We start from the raw sequence: 24,002 nt of genomic DNA, 5'->3' as shown, positions 1-24,002 counted from the left end.
GTTAGACTTCCATGAGGCTGAAATATCTGCTCATTTTCTGTTGGCTAAAGAAGCATTGAGTTCTGTGCTCTACTGTAGAAACATTTCAAAATAGCCATGACGTGAACTGGCAGAATAAAGGATGCTTGTGCATCTTTCTTCTTGAACCCATACTGATGCTGCTGCCTATCAACCCTGGGAACTTCAATCTACCTTTGTGCTAGTGCCATTTATTTATTTATTTTACATGTATATAGTTTTACCATGATATAGCCGTTGGAACACAGGAAGGTTTGGGGCACGGATATATTTTTTATACACACAATATCTTAACTGCTGTTCTTAGTTCTATCAGCGTGCTTGTTAACTAATTTGAACAGATGATAAAACTGTAAGTACGGAATGTAAGCTTAGTATTTCATGTTTTGTACTTCTGCTGCAACCCAAAAGAACTAAAATCATAGCACCGAGGACCGAATTGTCCTGTGGTCATTTTGAACCCTGAGCTGTGCTGTCCTGCCGCTCCGTAGTGAGACAGAGGTGCGCTGTCCCACCGGCCTGAAGAGACAAGTCTGGGCAGAAGATAAACCAGGAACCAGAAGTAGAGAAATTCTCACAACCTTATTGTACACATATTTTGGATATTCATCTTCTAGCTTTTCAAGACTGTTCATTCAAAGTAGTTCAGCTTTTTACCTCAGTGTATTAAGTTCCAGGTGCCTCATTAGACCAAACTGAAAATGTCACTGATAGTTTCTGATCCCTGTTCTCCTTCCTGGGATAGCTCAATGCCTCCTGACGGATAGTGTAAGGTTAGTGGGGTAGGCTTTGGGAGATACTAGAAACAGAAGAGAAGTCCGTGTGAGTCCAGCTCAACATCCCCCGGGTTTGTGTTCAGTTTGTCAGTACTTGAGACCAGTCCCTAGGGAAAAGTACGGGAACAGTGGGTGAACAAGAAGTTTAATCTCTAGTAAGATCTTCACGCTCTTTGGAATGATTTAATGTAGTGTGTTTCATCTTACACTTCAGATAATTTTCCCTCAGAAAGCTTTAGCAAGGCATCCACTCACAGTGGATCCACATAGCTAGTGCTTCTGCATCCTCCTCTTCACTTTGTATTCCAGGCAATGTTTAGCACCTGCTTCTCTGCCTAGCCTTATGAAAATTCAGGTACAGCATCGGTTTTATGGTTCATCTTAACCACCAGCTTGTGTATTGGTGGTGAAACATGCTGGCAGTAAGAGGCAGTGTAGTGCAGCTCGTTACAAGCTTGCGTTCTGCTGGAGGTGCCTACTACAAATGCTCAGCGTCTAACAGAATTTAACGACCGGCAAAGGTGGGAAGGCTGTTTCACTCAGAAATGAGTAGTGACATTGTTTCTTAGGTAATCCAAATCTTCCCCTTTCTGAGGTGTATTTCTATTCAAACAGTATGCTGTTATAGGATTTCTTGAACTGGGCGAACTGGGCTTCAGAAGGGTGCTCCCTACCTTTGTCCCCCTCAAGTCTGAGAAAAATCGGTTGTTAGACCCTTCCTGATAATGTCTGCTCTCACTGTAGCAGGTATGGAAGACCAAAAGGGTCCATTTGGTTTGTGGTGAAATTAACCAAAGTTGAATTTCTGCATCCTTCCCGGGAAGCACATAGCTCTCTGCAGATGGGGCTGTGGGACTAATTCTGATTACAAAACCTTGCTAGCTAAAACCATCAGATAATAATTAAAAAATTAAGAAATCACAAACTGGTCAGTAGTCAAATGCAGATTTATGAGGAGAAAAAAGACTTTTGGGGAAGTAACTTTAGCTTTTCTAATCAGAACAACTTCATCTCAGGAGTTGTTTCTTGGTTTCCCTCGGAACCGTTGTGCTGCCACAACGAATGTGTCACGGTAACTCTGATGTCCTGTAAACGATACTTCTGGCAAACTGAAGTGGAGCACATGACGTTTGCTGGATGGAGAGTGTGTTTTGGCTTATTACGTTTTGCTGAACTGTTCCCGTCAGTGCCAAAATGTGGACAGGTGAAATGCAACCTACAGAAATGCTTGTTTTTAAAGTCCTGTGCAATTATAACTTCAGTATATGGAGTCTTCGCTTGTAATTTGTAAATTTTCTTGTGCATTATGTGTATTGTCAATATATTGATGTTAGAAAAAACATTAAATGGCAGTTTTGGATATTGTGAATGGAATAGTTGGTGGGAATTAAATAGCCGCAGTTTGAGCAATGGTTTTAATATTTAATTATTAAATATTATAGTATTAAATCTAGAGTTTAACTGGAAAGTAAATGAGAAGATCTGATAGTTTATAGCGACAGTGTGATACTCATACTAGCAACCAAATGGCTTGAACGTATATATACTTTGTGGAAATGTTTGTTTGTTTATTTTGAAGTTTAATCATGAAGTCCAACTCAGGAATCTTTGAAGGTGGTGTCTTTTTTTTTTTTTAAATTTTCTTGCATAGCTTGTGACTGAGATTTTCAACCTTTACAACCAAAATGCAACTCTTTTAAACTCTTCCGACAGTCTCTGAGAAGTGCTCTCTGCAGGATCAAAGGCAAACTTCTTCTTAAAAAAGTCAACTTTTACACATTTTTTAAAAAGGCTTTAAAAATGAATGGCTTAAATTATATACTTGGTAGTTCTCCAGAGGTATTTCACAGACTTCCTTATAGGTTGACAGCTGGTCTTCATAAACAGGAAGTTATAATGTTAAGCATTTAATACTGCATTTTCTTCTTTGTTTTAACAGCTCAAAAGGAAGAGAAGAGAAACAAAGATAAAGCGACAGAGTTTATAGGGGCATCAAAGAAAGCTATTGCTTCAGCATCTATGGTGGAGAAACATGCATCTTCCCTCACTAAAAATTTTCCTCCAAAGAAGTCCCCTTCCATGTCTAGCACATCACTAATGAAGCAGACGCTTAAACCTGCTGGGAGTTTCAAAGGTGAAATTCCCAAGAAACCATCGCCCTCAACAGGCGGCGTTCCTTCAAAACAAGCAGCTTCTTCTCATGACTCGCCAGTTTCCAAAAAACTAGCTGCATCCAGTTTGGCTGGAGGACTCAAAAGGCCTTCGCCGTCTTCCGTTTCTACTGCATCTGGAAGTAGTCAAGCAAAAACACAAGCTAGCCCTATCCAGTCGCAGCCCAACTCGCAGATTCGACAAAATATTCGTCAGTCCCTAAAAGAAATGTTATGGAAGAGGTGGGTGGGAATTCAAAGCACTTATTTTATATAGGAAACTACAACTAGAAGTAAAGCGTTAGCCTGCAGAGTTTTGTTTCTTTCTTGCTAAGTGCTACTAAGGGATTTAATTTGTGCTAGAAATTACTACAAGTATTTTTAGCATTAGAGCTTTATTAAAAATAAAAAATCTGATGCCAAATAATTGGGCATGTGAAAAAGCCTTTAAAAAAACGTCACTATCCCATTTGTAGTGAGAGACAATTACAGTTGAAGAATTAAATCACAGCATAGAGATGTTTATAATGCAGGTGACCTGAAGCTGATATCTGGCAATGGTGGTGTTTGGAGATGTAGGGGTTGTACGAAGCATAGTGTAGGGAATATCACAGTGAAAGGTTGGAAGGGCTTGCTGAGGCAGAGGTTCCTTCTTCTCCCAAAGTTAGCAACTGTATTACTTTTTTTTTTTTTCTTAAAAAAAAAAAAAAAGCTGAAACATTGTCCCACAAATATTAAAGCTCTTGTCAGCTGTCAAGACTTAGGCCACTGTGCTCTGGTAGTGTCTCTGAAATAGAAATGCTGTTCACAGTGGAGGGTCTAAGATTAAAACTGAAGTGTTTTAGCTCCCTCAGTAGCTCATGACAAAAAACAACAACAAAAAACTAATTGCAGTGTCATGAGTAGGAGGATTTGTAAGGACTGACCTGGCTTCAGTTCGTTAAGGCTGTCTTCCGTGGTCTTCTGTAGACAGTAGCAAAAGGTTGCCATTGTTGACATTTTGAGGTCCTGAGATAGACTTTGGCTTTGAAATGTGTTTTAAGGAAGTCCTCACTGAGTGAATAAAAGCGGGGTTAACTCCTTCCTCTGAAAATTTAGTTTTTATGAATGCTGCCTGAAGAATTTGTGCCTAACGTAAATGCGCATACCCTTTCTTGTTTTTAACAGAGTCAATGATAGTGATGATCTGGTCATGACAGAGAGTGAAGTAGGGAAAGTAGCACTCAATATTGAAAAGGAGGTGTTTAATTTGTTTCAAGTTACGGACAACCGATACAAGAGTAAATACCGTAGCATCATGTTCGATCTCAAGGACCCAAAAAATCAGGTTTGGAATTTACTTAAACAGTAAACGTACTGAAATATATTCTGTTTTTTAAATAATACATCAATATGTAGTTTCAAGAGAGAGACTTATGAGTTATGCTCTACAAAATTGTTTTAAAGCCATTCAAATATTAAATAATCCAGTTGGAATGGAAGTCCAGTTGGATCGCGTGTATTTATTAAGATTGGCCTTTGTAGCGAAATATTTGTTTATTGAATGGCATTCTTAGAAAAAAAAATAAATGTTTTTCTTCTGTGACGTTCTGTGGTTTGTATGGGAGACCACTTGTGTACATGATAATTTATCTTTTAAAGGAAAAAGAAGCTGGTGCAGATGGGAATAGTGACTAGACAACGTAATTTCTTTAAAAAAAATTCTACTATAGATATGAAACAGGAGTGGCAGTTCACCTCTCGAAATTCCTGTTCAGTAGAATTGATAGTATATTTTATGGAAATGTGGAAAATTCCTACTTCATGATGATTTCATCATTAGTTTCTGGTTGCTGCACCGTGCTAAGTTTTCTTAGGATTAACTGGCATTTTTAATAGGGAATTAAGAAACCTGAAAGGGTTTTGACAGTCCAGCACTGCAAATCATGTTAGTTGCTTAAGTTATTCAGCATGGCAACAAAGTGTGTTTTTTTTTTTTTTTTAGGGACTTCTTCATCGTGTTCTTCGTGGAGAAATCTCAGTGTCAAAACTAGTGAGAATGAAACCCGAAGAACTTTTATCTAAAGAACTGTCTGTATGGAAGGAGAAACCAGCCAAAGCGGTAAGCAATACAATTCTCCAGTGTGTCCTTAGATATGAACTAACAGTAACTTCACCAGCCCTTACCACCCATAATTAATATATTGTTTTCTTCCTAATGAAATATGAATAACGTAAGCTTTTTCTCTTCCACTAGCCAACTGATAAGAAAATACAAAATAAAATTATAAAATCAGTATGCAGACTTGTTACTAAAGTGTTTTTGTTTCTCTCAGATGTTAGAGTCAAGAAACAAATCACACGAGATCAAGAAAGCAGCTGTAAAACGGGAACAAGTGCCTGATGTAAATATGGAAGATTCTCCCCCGGTGTCTGATTCTGATGTAAGTATTAGCTATTGCTTTAGCATGGAGGTGCCAAGGGAGATAAATGCTAACTAGGGCCTCAAATTTTGTATCAGAAATGCAGGTTGTTTCAATGAACTGTAAGAATATCACCTAGTAGGTGTGCTATGAGCATTTTCCTTTTGGTTTGAAGGAATGCAACAACCTAATATCGGGCATATATCGCATGTGCTTCTAAAATATCAGATGATGCGTGTTTTTCAGACCTTTGCCTCAGTTTACAGCAAAATCTTAGCCAATTGTTTTCCCCCCCAAAAATGTGATCAGTATTACAATTCTGTATTCTCAGGAAGCAGTTAATGTGATAGTATCTACTTCAGAATTACATGAAATGAAATGAGGACAAATACTATTTGAGAACTCTGTTTGACATGATATTCTTAAACAAATGATAAAAGGGGAAGAATAGTTCAAAATTCCATCTTTTTGTAAGTGCTGCTCAGAGCAGTAGTTCTGCACAGCCCTTAATATCTTTTTAAAGAACTGGAATTAACGGTTTCAAAAGTATTTTTTTATGATTGAATTTAGCAATCAACCAGAATGTTTTCTGTGTTTGTTCATTTCCAGGAGCAGCAGAAGTCAACCCAAACTGTACAAAATGTAAATAGTGCTCCTTCTCTAGACGTTTTTAGCAGTATGTTGAAGGATACAACAAATGAACATCGAGCCCATCTTTTTGACCTGAACTGCAAAATCTGTACAGGTATCTACAGTGTTGACTTTGTCTGAAGTAAAAGAATTATTAAGAGCATTGCTTGCTTACTTGTTTTTCTCTTCAGACCTTTTCATTTTTAAACAGTAATCAAATTGGGGCTAATTCTGATTACAAGACCTTGCTAGCTAAAAACATCAGATAATAATTAAAAAATTAAGAAATCACAAACTGGTCAGTAGTCAAATGCAGATTTATGAGGAGAAAAAAGACTTTTGGGGAAGTAACTTTAGCTTTTCTAATCAGAACAACTTCATCTCCGGAGTTGTTTCTTGGTTTCCCTCGGAACCGTTGTGCTTTCACAACAAATGTGTCACGGTAACTCTGCTCACGGTAACTCTGATGTCCTGTAAACGATACTTCTGGCAAACTGAAGTGGAGCACATGACGTTTGCTGGATGGAGAGTGTGTTTTGGCTTATTACGTTTTGCTGAACTGTTCCCGTCAGTGCCAAAATGTGGACAGGTGAAATGCAACCTACAGAAATGCTTGTTTTTAAAGTCCTGTGCAATTATAACTTCAGTATATGGAGTCTTCGCTTGTAATTTGTAAATTTTCTTGTGCATTATGTGTATTGTCAATATATTGATGTTAGAAAAAACATTAAATGGCAGTTTTGGATATTGTGAATGGAATAGTTGGTGGGAATTAAATAGCCGCAGTTTGAGCAATGGTTTTAATATTTAATTATTAAATATTATAGTATTAAATCTAGAGTTTAACTGGAAAGTAAATGAGAAGATCTGATAGTTTATAGCGAGAGTGTGATACTCATACTAGCAACCAAATGGCTTGAACGTATATTTAAAATTTTAAGCAATTGATTTGTTGTTTAACTTGACTCTCTTTGCTTGCTCCTTAAAGTAGAAAGTTTGGAGCAAGGATTTCTGCTTAAATGTGAGATATGGGTTGTGTTGCTTTTTTTTTTTTTTTTTTTTAAAGACTTTGTGAAAATGTTTGTTTGTTTGTTTGTTTGTTTGTTTGTTTGTTTGTTTGTTTTGAAGCTTAATCATGAAGTCCAACTCAGGAATCTTTGAAGGTGGTGTCTTTTTTTTTTTTTTAATTTTCTTGCATAGCTTGTGACTGAGATTTTCAACCTTTACAACCAAAATGCAACTCTTTTAAACTCTTCAGACAGTCTCTGAGAAGTGCTCTCTGCAGGATCAAAGGCAAACTTCTTCTTAAAAAAGTCAACTTTTACACATTTTTTAAAAAGGCTTTAAAAATGAATGGCTTAAATTATATACTTGGTAGTTCTCCAGAGGTATTTCACAGACTTCCTTATAGGTTGACAGCTGGTCTTCATAAACAGGAAGTTATAATGTTAAGCATTTAATACTGCATTTTCTTCTTTGTTTTAACAGCTCAAAAGGAAGAGAAGAGAAACAAAGATAAAGCGACAGAGTTTATAGGGGCATCAAAGAAAGCTATTGCTTCAGCATCTATGGTGGAGAAACATGCATCTTCCCTCACTAAAAATTTTCCTCCAAAGAAGTCCCCTTCCATGTCTAGCACATCACTAATGAAGCAGACGCTTAAACCTGCTGGGAGTTTCAAAGGTGAAATTCCCAAGAAACCATCGCCCTCAACAGGCGGCGTTCCTTCAAAACAAGCAGCTTCTTCTCATGACTCGCCAGTTTCCAAAAAACTAGCTGCATCCAGTTTGGCTGGAGGACTCAAAAGGCCTTCGCCGTCTTCCGTTTCTACTGCATCTGGAAGTAGTCAAGCAAAAACACAAGCTAGCCCTATCCAGTCGCAGCCCAACTCGCAGATTCGACAAAATATTCGTCAGTCCCTAAAAGAAATGTTATGGAAGAGGTGGGTGGGAATTCAAAGCACTTATTTTATATAGGAAACTACAACTAGAAGTAAAGCGTTAGCCTGCAGAGTTTTGTTTCTTTCTTGCTAAGTGCTACTAAGGGATTTAATTTGTGCTAGAAATTACTACAAGTATTTTTAGCATTAGAGCTTTATTAAAAATAAAAAATCTGATGCCAAATAATTGGGCATGTGAAAAAGCCTTTAAAAAAACGTCACTATCCCATTTGTAGTGAGAGACAATTACAGTTGAAGAATTAAATCACAGCATAGAGATGTTTATAATGCAGGTGACCTGAAGCTGATATCTGGCAATGGTGGTGTTTGGAGATGTAGGGGTTGTACGAAGCATAGTGTAGGGAATATCACAGTGAAAGGTTGGAAGGGCTTGCTGAGGCAGAGGTTCCTTCTTCTCCCAAAGTTAGCAACTGTATTACTTTTTTTTTTTTTCTTAAAAAAAAAAAAAAAGCTGAAACATTGTCCCACAAATATTAAAGCTCTTGTCAGCTGTCAAGACTTAGGCCACTGTGCTCTGGTAGTGTCTCTGAAATAGAAATGCTGTTCACAGTGGAGGGTCTAAGATTAAAACTGAAGTGTTTTAGCTCCCTCAGTAGCTCATGACAAAAAACAACAACAAAAAACTAATTGCAGTGTCATGAGTAGGAGGATTTGTAAGGACTGACCTGGCTTCAGTTCGTTAAGGCTGTCTTCCGTGGTCTTCTGTAGACAGTAGCAAAAGGTTGCCATTGTTGACATTTTGAGGTCCTGAGATAGACTTTGGCTTTGAAATGTGTTTTAAGGAAGTCCTCACTGAGTGAATAAAAGCGGGGTTAACTCCTTCCTCTGAAAATTTAGTTTTTATGAATGCTGCCTGAAGAATTTGTGCCTAACGTAAATGCGCATACCCTTTCTTGTTTTTAACAGAGTCAATGAAAGTGATGATCTGGTCATGACAGAGAGTGAAGTAGGGAAAGTAGCACTCAATATTGAAAAGGAGGTGTTTAATTTGTTTCAAGTTACGGACAACCGATACAAGAGTAAATACCGTAGCATCATGTTCGATCTCGAGGACCCAAAAAATCAGGTTTGGAATTTACTTAAACAGTAAACGTACTGAAATATATTCTGTTTTTTAAATAATACATCAATATGTAGTTTCAAGAGAGAGACTTATGAATTATGCTCTACAAAATTGTTTTAAAGCTATTCAAATATTAAATAATCCAGTTGGAATGGAAGTCCAGTTGGATCGTGTGTATTTATTAAGATTGGCCTTTGTAGTGAAATATTTGTTTATTGAATGGCATTCTTAGAAAAAAAATAAATGTTTTTCTTCTGTGACGTTCTGTGGTTTGTATGGGAGACCACTTGTGTACATGATAATTTATCTTTTAAAGGAAAAAGAAGCTGGTGCAGATGGGAATAGTGACTAGACAACGTAATTTCTTTAAAAAAAATTCTACTATAGATATGAAACAGGAGTGGCAGTTCACCTCTCGAAATTCCTGTTCAGTAGAATTGATAGTATATTTTATGGAAATGTGGAAAATTCCTACTTCATGATGATTTCATCATTAGTTTCTGGTTGCTGCACCGTGCTAAGTTTTCTTAGGATTAACTGGCATTTTTAATAGGGAATTAAGAAACCTGAAAGGGTTTTGACAGTCCAGCACTGCAAATCATGTTAGTTGCTTAAGTTATTCAGCATGGCAACAAAGTGTGGTTTTTGTTTGTTTTTTTTAGGGACTTCTTCATCGTGTTCTTCGTGGAGAAATCTCAGTGTCAAAACTAGTGAGAATGAAACCCGAAGAACTTTTATCTAAAGAACTGTTTGTATGGAAGGAGAAACCAGCCAAAGCGGTAAGCAATACAATTCTCCAGTGTGTCCTTAGATATGAACTAACAGTAACTTCACCAGCCCTTACCACCCATAATTAATATATTGTTTTCTTCCTAATGAAATATGAATAACGTAAGCTTTTTCTCTTCCACTAGCCAACTGATAAGAAAATACAAAATAAAATTATAAAATCAGTATGCAGACTTGTTACTAAAGTGTTTTTGTTTCTCTCAGATGTTAGAGTCAAGAAACAAATCACACGAGATCAAGAAAGCAGCTGTAAAACGGGAACAAGTGCCTGATGTAAATATGGAAGATTCTCCCCCGGTGTCTGATTCTGATGTAAGTATTAGCTATTGCTTTAGCATGGAGGTGCCAAGGGAGATAAATGCTAACTAGGGCCTCAAATTTTGTATCAGAAATGCAGGTTGTTTCAATGAACTGTAAGAATATCACCTAGTAGGTGTGCTATGAGCATTTTCCTTTTGGTTTGAAGGAATGCAACAACCTAATATCGGGCATATATCGCATGTGCTTCTAAAATATCAGATGATGCGTGTTTTTCAGACCTTTGCCTCAGTTTACAGCAAAATCTTAGCCAATTGTTTTCCCCCCCAAAAATGTGATCAGTATTACAATTCTGTATTCTCAGGAAGCAGTTAATGTGATAGTATCTACTTCAGAATTACATGAAATGAAATGAGGACAAATACTATTTGAGAACTCTGTTTGACATGATATTCTTAAACAAATGATAAAAGGGGAAGAATAGTTCAAAATTCCATCTTTTTGTAAGTGCTGCTCAGAGCAGTAGTTCTGCACAGCCCTTAATATCTTTTTAAAGAACCGGAATTAACGGTTTCAAAAGTATTTTTTTATGATTGAATTTAGCAATCAACCAGAATGTTTTCTGTGTTTGTTCATTTCCAGGAGCAGCAGAAGTCAACCCAAACTGTACAAAATGTAAATAGTGCTCCTTCTCTAGACGTTTTTAGCAGTATGTTGAAGGATGCAAGAAATGAACATCGAGCCCATCTTTTTGACCTGAACTGCAAAATCTGTACAGGTATCTACAGTGTTGACTTTGTCTGAAGTAAAAGAATTATTAAGAGCATTGCTTGCTTACTTGTTTTTCTCTTCAGACCTTTTCATTGTTAAACAGTAATCAAAAACACTTTAAAATTAATTTTGTAGGTCAGATTTCAGCATCTGAAGATGAATTACCACCGAAGAAGATAAAATTAATGGCTTCTGCTAAAAAAGCAGTGTCAAAATCTAAACCAGAAGTTCAGCAAAAATATGAAAGTTCTGCACCAGCAGCAGCAGCGGAGCCTGCTAAAGAGGCCGCCTCTGAAAACACAGAGGAAACCGAAGTTGCACCTGCAGCAGAAGCAGTTTCCCAGTCAAGCTTAGAAAGAACTTACATCCCTACAACCCAAGGCCATGGCAACACAGATACTTCATCTGAAGAACCTTCGACTTTTCCTGCCTCTTGCACTGGTGCAGTTGTCACAACTGTAACAGTTTCTGGCCGAGAGCCTAGAACACCAATGAGCGGCTCCTCTGGTAGTACGACGACAGCCCTGCGTTCTGGTACTGCATCTGGTGAAGTTTTAACAGGGGAGACAAAGCAGGAAATGTCAAAACCAGTTATGACTGTCCCCAAATCAATATTAACAAAGCCATCGTCCTCACCAGATCCAAGATACTTAGCTGTTCATCAGTCACCCAATATCAGGTGTGTATATTTAATAGGAAGCTAAGCCACTGAATCTCTGGTCTCGCTATGTTCAGTGTGTTTGTCCCCCTTTGCTTCTTACCCTCCCCTGCCAATAATCAAAAGGCATGTTCAACTTTAAATGCGATTACCTGAACTTTAAATTTTTAATTTGTCATCTCCTTGTTTAACTTCTCTAGTTGGTAAAATTTTCTGAGCATCGTGATATATTGACAGTAAAAATTCTTCAATGTGTTTTAACAGATAAATAAAACTTATAAGATATTTGACTTTAAATCTGCATGTGCATTCAAATATATTAAGTGTTTGTGAGGGTTGGTTTAAAGCTGCTCCAGACTTTCATCCTATATTGGATGAAAGTGGAAAACATTAACAAAGCATTTACTAAGGCTTCTGTTACTTGCTTTTTTAAAATAAAGTAATTGATCAATAAGAGGAGGGAAGAAAAGAAGAAGAAGGAAGCATTCTTACTGTGCTCTATAACGTTTCTCTTTTGGATTTGTTTTGCAGTGTTGCTGAGCCACGCTCACCTCAAGGCAGCGACACTTCTCTCTTCCTCTCTCGCCTCAACACCATTTGGAAAGGATTTATTAATCTGCAGAGTGTGGCCAAATTTATCGCTAAAGCATATCCTGTCTCCGGGTGCTTTGATTATCTTAGTGAGGTTAGCACTGACATGTTTATGCGTTTAGAATGTATTGCAGTTCCTGTTGTTAGAAAGGCTGGGGTCACTGTGTATGTTGTTATATTGGACGTGTAACAAAAAAAAAAAATTGCATCCCTTTAGTAATCTCCTGTAGTAATAGGAACAGTAGCCTGAGGCAGGGGGGAGGAGAGAAAGCCTTTTAAAAAAATTCCTCACGTATTTGTGAAGAATTCTCATGTCTGTTAATATGTTTATATATATGTTAGTATCTAACATAGAATAATAGCTTGATTTCAAGATCAGTTTTTGACGAGAAGCATCATCAGCATGTGTTTTGAAAGAGATGCCTTGTTCTGCTCACAAACAGATGGATGGATCACTGATGTGATCTATTAGAAAAGTTTGGCCATTTATTAAAAATATCATGCTTTGATTAACTTTGATGCAACTGCTTTTATATTTTGGGAGGGTGTACATTCAACTAATGAGGTAGTATGACAGCTTGTGATGAAACAACTGAGCAGTTTCTTAACTTCTCTGAAGAAGTGTATTTGTTGTGATTGAGGGTTTCAGGCGTGTAGTTTAGGTCTTTTCTTAGGAGGGTTGGTGGCTCTCTTGTTGTTTTTGCTAGAACAGGTTTCACTGTCATCATGACAGGAAGCTAACTAGAATTCATATGGGTGCAAAAATTTCAGATAAATTGAAAGCGTAGATAAAAGCTATACTACATATAACAGGTTCCCTGTAAAAGCAAAGCTAACAAATAGAATCGGCTGATAGGCATACAAAAGTATTTGACCTTCCACTGCTATCTTCGTCAGGCAGTGCTTTTTCTGTTTTGTGTGTACTGCCAGCCTTCCAGTAATATGCCATAATGAACTCCTTGCATTTTGGAAACAGCCTGTCTGAAATTAGGAATGTATATGTGCAAGTTTAGTAAAACATAGTACTGTATTATCGCCTAAGCTACTGGGATGGGGCAATCTGTGCTGGTTCAAAACTGTAGCCTCTCTTTCCTTTTCTTATACGACCATGTAATGCTTCTTGTTTAGGATTTACCAGACACGATTCATATTGGTGGGAAGATCTCACCGAAGGCAGTCTGGGATTATGTTGGCAAACTCAAATCTTCACTTTGTAAGGTATTTACTTAAAATCCTTTGGAAAACCAGGAAGAAATACACAGCGGCTTTTGATAGAATTTCCTTGTTACTAATTTATATTGATGTCGATCACACCTGGAAAACTACTGCTACCACTTATTCCATTGAAATTTTTGATTTATTGAAGAAACAGGTTTGCCTGTTGAGCTGCCAATCGTCTTTCCCCTGTGTAGTAGTTAAACATTCATACAACCTATTGTTTTTTAATGATTGAATATAAACAATCTATTTATTCAGTTACTGAAGATAGAAATTCAATTTTAAAAGACTAGGAAATTATTAGTAAGTGTATGTAATAAATTTTACTACTAAAACCCTGATGGATTTAGTAAAAATGAAGCACGGTATGCAAATATAATCTAAGAATTTTCCATTTCTTTCCTAATTATTTGAATATTCTGAACCTAAAGAGGTGTAGCTTGATGTGAGATACGTAAATAGTTGGTCTTTCTGAAAATGACAAAATTGATTCTGGTTTAATATTACCAATTGAATGACAGTATTTTCTTAAATCTTGGTTTAAAGCTGCTCCAGACTTTCATCCTATATTGGATGAAAGTGGAAAACGATTTTATTTGCTGATGTGTTACAGGTTGAATTTTTCCACTTTGATTTTGTATTTCAGGAATTGTTTTTGATTCGTTTGATTCGTTTCCATCCTGCCACAGAAGAAGAAGAAGTTGCCTATATCTCTCTCTACTCCTATTTTAGCAGTCGTCGTTGTTTTGGTGTTGTAACTAATAACAACAGACATGTCAAGAATCTCTACCTGATCCCACTGAGTTCTAAGGACCCAATTCCTTCCAACCTCTTGCCCTTTAAGGGACCAGGTAAGCACAAAATTTAGGGGAGGTTAACTGCTAGGCAAAATTACAAAACGAGTAAATCAGAGACCAATTGGTTTTGAATGTTTAATGTAAGCATAATTAAAAAATATATAATTTTATAAAAAGATTTTAAAAGTGTGCATATAGGAAAAAATTGCAAAGTCAATCATCTCAAGGTGCCATGGTCTGAAACTCACATAGCCTTTCCAACAAGATAAATCTCTGCTGTTAGGAGGATTTGTTTACCCATAAAATGGAGTACATAGAACAGCCACTATATTGAGACAAACAAGCAAACATTATGAGAACATTCAACCGACCCTACTTTCAACAACCCATAAATCCACCAAGTTTTAGGTCCCTACAAGCCATGTGCTGTCCCCTAAATCACATAGGAGACTCTTATCCCACGGAGCAGTCAAGAAATCTCTGAAGACAAAGGTAACGTTTATGGTTTCACTACATTGTTGTTATCTCATGGTATGTATTACGCTGTGCATGCAATATGCATGTACACGGGGTCTGAAATATTCTGTGCTACCTGGATCAAGTTCCAGACAAATCACTGACTTCAGAACATTGGTTTGCCTGGGAGCAGGCAAATTCCTTTTGCGTAGGTGGCAGACAGTAGGTGGTATAGGTTGGTATATATTACGCTCTTCTATTTTTAGTTAGAGTTATCAGCAGTAATGTATGGCTTGAATTTGCTCCATCTTTGTGCACTGAACATGGAAACAGAAGAAATGAGAATGAATTCAGATGTGAAACACCTTTATATTACAAAATTTGAAGTCACCTTCATCTGAGGATGGAGGCGGTGCATATGCTTAGTTTCCAAATAAGTACCTTTTTTCATCTAGAGTAACAGGTTGAGGAGCTTAAGAGCTACACGTTACAATGAAGGCAATACTGCATTGTTGTAAGGATGGTTTGCAAAATACTAAACAGCGCAAAATAATTACACATTAAAACATGTAAGGAGCTGACCTTTCTGACAAGCTGACTGTCCTCTGCTACCCAAATACAAGTTTAGGACTAAACTCAATGAAGCATTCTCAGGGCTTATATTCATAAACAGAGGTGTGTTCTGCCTGGCCAGGTTTTCACATGTTAATGGCATACGACTTAAAAAACAATAACAAAAAAACACCACCAACAAGTAATGTAATGCTAGGAAAATACTCTTCTTTCCTGCATGAAATTGCAAAGGGCGCTTGCTTTGTGTTCTTGGACAAGATTTTTCTCATACGCTCTGAGCCTGTCTTAACTTGCTCTAGGGAAGCATTTAAATGATCTTCCCCTCCTTGCATTCTTGAGCAAACATAGGCTGTCCTTGTACATTATCTTTTATATTTCTGTTGTAGATTTCATTTCAAATGAAGCTTTTAAAGTGGAGGCCTGGCAAAAGTAGACAGACTTGTTAGTATTAGTATAGAAATGAGGAATGTCAGGCTGGTTTTTACAAAATGTAAATAGGAAAAGTTCTTTCAAAACTGGAGGTAATTGCCCAGAAGAAACATAGGTATAAACACTTGCAGGCATGTATTAATACCGCAGCGTAAAAGACTTGTAATACATACTTGTTACTGACATCTGATGGAATTTACTGTTTTTTATACCCAATAAAGATATTTTTGGGAAAGTGGTCATTGTCTCCTTAAATGTGTGTACCTTCAAATAGAGTTTAGCAAGTACTCAAAAAACATGACAGTGTAAGATACTTTGATAAATATGACTGGGGGCGGGAGGAGGGGGAGGACAATAATCCCATCACTCCAGAAGTCCTAGCTGGAAGATATTCCAGCTGTATCAACCAGCTCCATCAGGTGCATACGGATTATGAATCTGTTATGAATCCTGTTTTCTGATGGACTGGATTTGGAACACAACTGAGGACCTCTGACCTGCTGTAGTGCCTAGAAGATCTACAAAACTTTGTCATGGGTGATATAGAGGAACATGGAAGGATATTCACATTTATTCACTTCAACCACCTCAGATATTTATTACCAGATATTATCTGTTGGTGGGATGTTCTGCATTGTGTTTTTTTTTTTTTTTTTTCTGGTAGTTTACTGTGTGTGAATTTGTTTGTCTCGTTTCACATACACACAACACTATTTAGCACTTTCATCTGTAGATCTGAAAACACTTTGAAAAAAAATTAAAAGGTATAATCAGTCATTATTAGCACTAGGAAGACGCACTTATGGAGGGATTTATTGGCAATGTTGGCAATGTATCGGGTACCATACATATTTAATATAGAAGAATTTTAATTTAAAAAGTGTATCAGCAGAGGGCATGCCGCAGTATCTCTTCCGTTAGTTTAAGCTTGGAAGTGTTTTTAAGTATGAAGGCATGAAATCTCTTCAAGATATTTAGAGTACTCATACCAGTATGGAAAGCAGCAGTAGTAGAACAACATATTTTTGATGTCAGCCACTCCCATTCAGCAAATGTACCGTAATGTGCAGCAGTGTTACAGCGGTGGAAGTGATCTCTATCACTGAATCCAGATACACCAACTTGATAGTTTTCAATCATGCTTTCACAATTAACTGGGACAAGTATTTAAACGGCGTGTTGATAATGATTACAGCTTTGCTTGTATTGGTCTCTGCAGTTAAAAGTGTGGCATAGGTCTGTTCCCTAAGTTTTGCCATCAGTGTACAGAAATTAGGGATGTATCCTTAGTGGTACAGTTAACTTCCTAGCAGCTGCGGATGGTAGGGACAATATGTGGCCATTACGTAGATAAATACTGCAAAACTGATTTCATGAAAATAAAAAACGTATTTAACGAAAAAAAAATATTAATCCCATAGTAATATTTAATACATCTTGTTTAAATAGATTTAATTACAGGATGTAACTTGATAACACCATCATGGTCTTCAAATGCAGAATGCATTTAACAATATTTTATAAATAATTTAGCATCAAAAGCTACTAACATAGCTTGCAGCACTTAAAATGCTTGCTTGTGAAAGATAGTTATTGAGCAATAGTTGGAGACTGCAGCCAACATTTTCATTTAGTTATTACCTAAAATTAGGCACTTAACCTATTTATGGATATTGAAACCTATTTACGGATATGGAAATGGAATGGGACTGAGCTTTGAAGTGCTGGTCTGGCTGTATATTTCCATCCAAAAGAAGCACTTACTGTGTGATCGCTTTGGATTGAATGAATTTAGAAACTGGGTTAGGCATCTGTTGAAAACTACAGTATCAAAATGTAAAATTTTAATGGATTTCTTCTCTGACCAAACTAAACAGATTCAGTTATAACCGTTGTTAATTTAGCTTTGGAATTTATCTTGAACGTGTGTTTAAGTTTTACTCTGATTTTATTAGCGACGATCTCTGTCTCTTACAGGGATTCAGAACTGTTTTTCTATCTTTTTGCTGTTAATTTTAGATACACAGTCCAATAGATTTTTGAAACCTGCTCGTTTCAATTAGTCAGTGTTTGAGATGCATGTTGTGACTAGTTGGATAAATCACAGGTCTCTGCAGAAGGGCAGATAACCAATACGTTAACGACAGAAGAACAGTGAATGCTTACGAGGAGTTTTAGGGTGAACACAGATTTGAGAGATCCTCTGCACGGGTCGATGCTGACCAAATGTGGAGTCGTTACTCACATGCTGATAAAGAAAAAATGTAAAGCAGTCACTCAGAGTGAATCATACCTAACTATTGAGTCTCTTCAGAGTGTACACAGTCTTCCCAAGTAAGCTGTCTTTTGAGCTATGCCCTGATGTTATGTATTAATGTAACTTCATCTGGGGTAGTAAACTATAGTGATCAGAATTGCTAGGATTGCTTTTAGGCAGTGGGTTGAAAGGAGTTTTTAACTGGGTGAATCAAGGATTTGTGATCCTTTCCAAATAATCTTAGATTCACCAAAGAGAATTACTTGTTTAGTTCCTGTCCTGCCTCCTTTCGTTGTACATCTTGCCGTCCCTGCCCTCTCACAAGGGCAATCTGTATAGAATTATAAGCAAACTAAATTATAAGCAAGTCTTAGTTTTGGTTAGTATAGCTAGGTCATTTTCTTGATGCATTTATAATTCGTGTGTATATATATATATATTTCTAACCATGGAAGAAAGTGAAAATTGGCAACACAAAATACTGAAATACTAGATCTGGAGGAAAAAGCTTGGCACTGAATTTTAAATGTACAAGTAGGAAATACTATGTGCTACTAAATGAAAAATAGAAGTTTATTTAAACCAGCATGGCCAACATCCTCTCAACCACAGAACTATGTAAAACTCAAACACTGAACTTTGAAGTAATCTGAAATCAGCTGTGGAGCTAGAATGCATTCAATCAAATTTCAGTGTTATTTTTTTTCCAAATACTTAAAATGAGAGCTGCTTCTGATAGGAAACTTCAAGTAGATTTTGCATTGGCCCCAATTTTTTCTGTCTTTTTGCAAAGACCTTCTAGTGAGTAACCAGATTTTGCTGGTCTCTCCATTATGTGGCTAAAACAGGCGTGCTGCACTATTACCAGTCACAGTCAGAAGAACACAGAATTTCAGAATTTAGGCAGGTTACTGCTTAATGAAATCTTTATGCTTAATGAAGCTGTGTTGAAGAAGTCATCGTCTTGATTTACCTGGTTATAATCCTCTTGCTGAGGAAACCTCACATTGAACTTAAGAAATAGGCTTACCTCATTTAATTCTTTCTTAGCGTACGTGAATATAATTTCAGCTATACAAATAAAAACAGCTGATGTAATTTTCTCATAAGATAGTAAATTTAGGAGCCCCCTTAAAACTTTGAATTCAGTTGTTTCAGCAAAGGTTCATACTTATGACTGGTAATGGCAAATAGAATTTATCTGCAACTGTGGGAAGTTTGGGTTTTTGCTGGTATCAAGAAGTTTTCAGTGGCAATAATTAGTTATTTATAAGTTGTTCCTTAGTGAGCAGTTGGTTTTGTTTAGTAAGAGACTAAAGATATACATAAATTCATATATTACACCTCTTTTAAACTCTTACTTAAGGGTCATGAATATAAGGGACAGTGTAGGTTTTAGAGTCCTCATCGTATAACCACAGTAAATCTCTTTGCTGTTAGTTTCATTTCTCTATTATTGGTTCCTTGCTGGATGCAAATATTAATATGGCTCCCAAATGAGGATCTCAAGTCACTAAATCCAGAAGTTAAAATCCTCTCTTTATATGTTTTTTCTACATTTGCCACTGACTGTATGTTAAAGGATTTATTCCCTGCTCTTTATTCTGGTTGTATTTGTCTTCCACGAGTGCCTGTGGGAAATGTGAATGTACAAGGAAGGAATACAATAATGTGAAACGGACCTTCAGCTGTTTGCATTTTTCCTCTTTATGGGAAACTTTCCGGTCATTTCTGGAAGTGCTTCTCCAGGGATTCAAGCCTGAAGCTTTCACAATGGAGTAATTCTGCTCACATTTCTTACTTAGGGAAGGGTCTGTGGCATCAAACTCAATTCTACAACAGTGTTAAAAGTCACCTTGATGGAATGGTGTAAATGTCAGTCCGGTATTTTAGCACAGATTAGAACAGAAATGTAATTATTAAGTTTAACAATGCCTCGTGCTTTCTTTGTAACAGAAAGTGAAGTGTTTGTTGTTGTTGTTTGTCTGTTTGTTTGTTTTAATAGCATTAGTTTTTTTCTCTTTATTTCTAGTTCTTCAATTCCAACGTAGCCCTACAGAAAGTTAGATTGCTTGTCCAGGTTTTCTCACTTATCAGTATCTCTGTGTATATAAGGTATTTGCAAAGCATTTAGAAAGGAAATATTTGATTGGGGGAGGAAGTGGACAATAATAAGTAGAAAGTAATAATACAAAAATAGGAAAACTTTCTTTAATTTTTGAACAGCAGAGACATTTACAAGGACATCTTTCAGTAAGATTCACCTGTTACTGCAATATTAAAAAAATATCAGGGAAAGAATTAAAACATTTTTAGTTACTGTATACAAATTTATATAAATAGTAATTAAATATAGACACATAGGCTTATGGGATAATGTCACTGCATGAAATTTAGAAGAACTGTTACTGTTATGACTCATAGCTGCCATTATATAAAATGATAAGTTCCTATTGAGAACACAGATAAAAAATAGTAGTTTTTTTACATATGCAATCTTTGTGTTTCCTTTCAGGTCTCGAGTCTTCACGTCCAAATTTAATTCTTGGATTGGTTATCTGTCAGAAAGGGAAGCGTCTTGCTACTACCATGGATACAGACAAAATAGAGAAAAAGCGCAGCCGAATTCAGGTGCAAGAGGAAACAGAAACATCGCTGTACTCTAAGGGGCCAGTAGCTTCTTCACAAGAAAAGAAAACTCCGAAATACACACTGTATTCGGGAGACTCAGCTGTAAGTACAACACTACCTGGATCTCCTCCACCTCCACCCCCACTTCCCGTTCCAGAAACCTCATCAGTCACACCTTCAGTATTAAAAATACCGTCCTCGACTAAGAGTGGAACCACAAGTACTGTACCACCACCAGTTTCAGCTACCGCTTCTACAAGTGCTACTGCTATGCATTCTTCATCCTCAAAAACTACCACACCTCTTGAGTACATCCACCAGACACTTTTTGGTAAAAAGAAGACTTTTGAACCTCTTGCTAAGGAGACTGAAACTGTCCAGTCTTCAAATCAGGAAGCTAAAGCAGCTGTGGATGGAGGTGTGTCAGCTGTTCCTTTGCTAGATCCCATTGTACAACAGTTTGGACAGATGTCAAAAGACAAAGCTATAGAAGATGAGGAGGATGACAGGCCATACGATCCCAAAGAAGAATATGATCCAGAGAAAGCTTTTGAAATGCAGACCGGTGAAAGCAAAAAACTGTATAGTGTGGAGAAGCCCAGTAACACAGCAGAACTAAAGGATGAGGCCTATGATCTGGAAGACAAAACTATCTTGGAGGAAGCAAAAGTTACGGTTGATGATTTACCTAACAAAATGTATACAGACACTAAAAACACTTCCGTGGAAACACCTGCCTCGTATGTGCCAGATTTATCTGCGTCTTCATCCTTGGTGGAACTGCAAAAAATGTTAGAAGAATTAAACAAACAACTAGAAGAGCAGAAACGACAAACTGAGGAGCAAGAAGAAGCCCTCAGACAACAACGAGCAGCTGTTGGTGTTTCAGTGGCTCACTTCTCGGTGTCTGATGCTTTAATGTCACCTCCACCAAAATCTTCCCTAATAGAGACTGAATTGTTCCATCAGGACCAACAGGCTGCGCAAAAAGTAGATTTACCTTCATCTTCCAATCAGCAAGCACAAGTTTTAAACCAGAGCTGTGACCCTCAAGCGAGTTTTCCAAACACTTTGCAGACTTCACTTGGTAAGGAAGATAAAACTTTAATTCCTGCTACTCAGCTTAGTTACGGTGGTGATAACTGGGTTTCCAGTGAAAAGCCTCCTGCAGTGCTCCAAAAAGAGGCACCTAATAGCAAATTTGAAAATACTGTTCAAGTTACTTTGGAACATGTGAGTCAAGCAGTTTCTGCAGAACCTTCTACATCCAGGCCTTTACGTAAAGTGCTGCTTCCGACACCTCCAAGTACGTCTTTTCAGCCTAATTTCTCCACATCTAATGACAGTCAGTCTTTGCAAGATATGCACAAAGTATCCTGGTCAAACGAGGCAAATCCAATGTTTACTTCTCAGGAAAAGGGACCTGGTCACTTTGAACCAGACAGGGGTCTTTCTGCGGTGCAATACGAAGAACAAAGAAACCCTCAGCCTCATCAATTTGTAGAACAAACTGAATCTCCACCAGTTCAGGGTGAGGGTGGACCTCTCCCACAGCACTTTGAGGAGAACCGAGCTGGAGGTCCGTTTTCTTTGTCTGGGCAGAAAGGAGGACCTCCAGCACCACTGATGCTCAATGCACACGCAGGACCTCATGGACCTAATTTTAGAGGCCCAGCGCCACAGTTCTCAGAAGAGCATGTTTCTCCAAATAACGATGGACAAAGAGGATCTGCCCCTGGAAGATTTGGAAGTCAAAAGGGCCCCATTCCTTCCTTATTTTCTACGCAGCATGGACCACAGTCGCCACAAAATATGAAGCCAACCCCAAGACCACTCCTGGACCTTCCCAGTCATCCACCAGGCCACAGAAAGGAGATGTGGGAGGAAGCTGGGCCGTCTGCACCTCTTTCTGGTATTCCTGGGCAAGGGCCCGAGTCAGAAGGACAGTGGTCAGGATCTGACTTCCGAGAAGGCAAAAATCTTGAATTTAGAGGCCAGACATTTGAAGGGAGACAGAGAGAGAGATACGAAGGAGGAAGTAAAGACAAGGTTTTAGATCAGCCAGAGCCTCAGCAAGCAGAGAATCGACAAAGCAGACCCTTTGAGGAAAGACGAAGGCATCGAGAACATGGCAGACCTTGGGAAACAGACCGTGGCAGAAACTGCAACAGAGACAGGGACTGGGAGAGACACAGAGACAAAGAATGGGATAAAAACAGAGACAGAAACCAACGTGACAGAGAACGATCAAGAAGCAGAGACAGAGATCGTGACAGAGACCGAGACCGGGATCGAAGCAGGGAAAAAGAGCGCGATCGAGACAGAGATCGAGATCGTGAAAGAGGAAAAGATCGGAAAGATCGCAGTAAAAGTAGGGAGATCGGTAAAGAGGTGAAGCCAGAAACACCTAAGGAAGGTCAGAAACCAACAGAGGCAGAAGCTTCATCTTCCACTAATCAGTCATAGAACTATAACTGCTGTTATATTTCCCATAGATAATAGACACCACTGCAAGGACTGAGTCAATGTCTTCTGTATATACTGTATATTCTCACCTTTGCAAAAATGCTGTTGTAAATCTAGCCTTACAAAATGTACTGACAAATTAGCAATTTTTGAACAACTGTGAACGACAATATTCAAATAGGTAAAAGGCAAGAACATACTGGACTTTCACTTGCTGCATATTTGACAAGGAGTCAAATATTGCTGTCTTGTTTATTTTACAATGCAAGGGTCATGCGTATTTAGGAGAAGGCTGCAGAAGAACAGTGTTACTGATTATTGGACGGAGGATTTGAAAATGGAATGTTATAAGCTTAAAGTGCACTATCTTCCTTTTTATATACAGGTATTTTGTGTTTTGAAATCCATCTGTTAAGTGTACAACAACGAAAAAAAACGTACCTAGTTTTTCATGTGGATGAGGGGTTTTTAATTTCACATTTTTACAAACCTGCAATTAAAGAGTATATAGAAGTAGCACCTTTATAACCAGCAAAAAAATTAAAAAAATCAGACATCTATTGGCAAAGAGCTAAGACTACAAATGAATTGGTATACCAAAGGAAAGAAAAAGAAGTTTGTTAAATAAAAGAAGTTTATTACATGGGCCATGGAATTTATTTCTTCGATTTAAATTAATTATGTGGGACATTTCTTGGCTTTTCTTTTGGCAGAACTTTGCTGGAAATTTAAGAAATGTCTCCATTTTCCTGTACTTTCCACTCTAAAAGTGTTTTGAAAAAAAAAAAGAAAAAAAAAAAGTGTCACTGTTGTCAGACCCTGCTTATGCTGGTAGTATATATAAGACTGTCCACTGAAAAAGGTATAAAACTGCATTAAGTTTGAAAAGAAGATTGGTAATATTAATTATTAATTATCAGTAATATTAATTATTAACTATTTAGTAATTTAAATAATTATCAATTAATAATTATTTAGTAATATTAATTATTAGTAATATTGGTCTGTATTCTGAACCCGTAGACAAAATGTTAAAATGCAAAGAGGCGGTATTAAATGCCAACATCTACTATGGTGTAAGATTTTTCTTAATGAGATGTTTTTAATTT

The 24,002-nt window shown here is 37.3% G+C and overlaps 1 protein-coding gene and 1 long non-coding RNA gene across 2 annotated transcripts in view; both read left to right on the top strand.

The window, feature by feature from the left end:
- The window catches only part of LOC137858008 (uncharacterized), a 445,999-nt gene that overhangs the window by 141,960 nt on the left and 280,037 nt on the right, over window positions 1–24,002 (top strand). The gene's annotated exons all lie outside the window — the stretch shown is intronic.
- Window positions 1,520–22,893, top strand: LOC137857072 (death-inducer obliterator 1-like). The gene is made up of 16 exons (XM_068683130.1): window positions 1,520–1,541; window positions 2,734–3,187; window positions 4,112–4,271; window positions 4,929–5,045; window positions 5,260–5,367; window positions 5,956–6,091; window positions 7,465–7,918; window positions 8,843–9,002; window positions 9,662–9,778; window positions 9,993–10,100; window positions 10,689–10,824; window positions 10,953–11,496; window positions 12,007–12,160; window positions 13,195–13,284; window positions 13,931–14,135; window positions 20,312–22,893. Exons 1-16 carry the CDS (start codon window positions 1,520–1,522, stop codon window positions 22,891–22,893), a joined length of 5,547 nt encoding a protein of 1,848 aa, XP_068539231.1.

This window comes from Anas acuta, chromosome 5, assembly GCF_963932015.1.
Source record: "Anas acuta chromosome 5, bAnaAcu1.1, whole genome shotgun sequence".
Classification (NCBI taxonomy): Eukaryota; Metazoa; Chordata; class Aves; order Anseriformes; family Anatidae; genus Anas; species Anas acuta.
The sequence above is the reverse complement of the archived record's forward strand: the minus strand, read 5'-3'. Positions and strand labels throughout refer to the sequence as shown.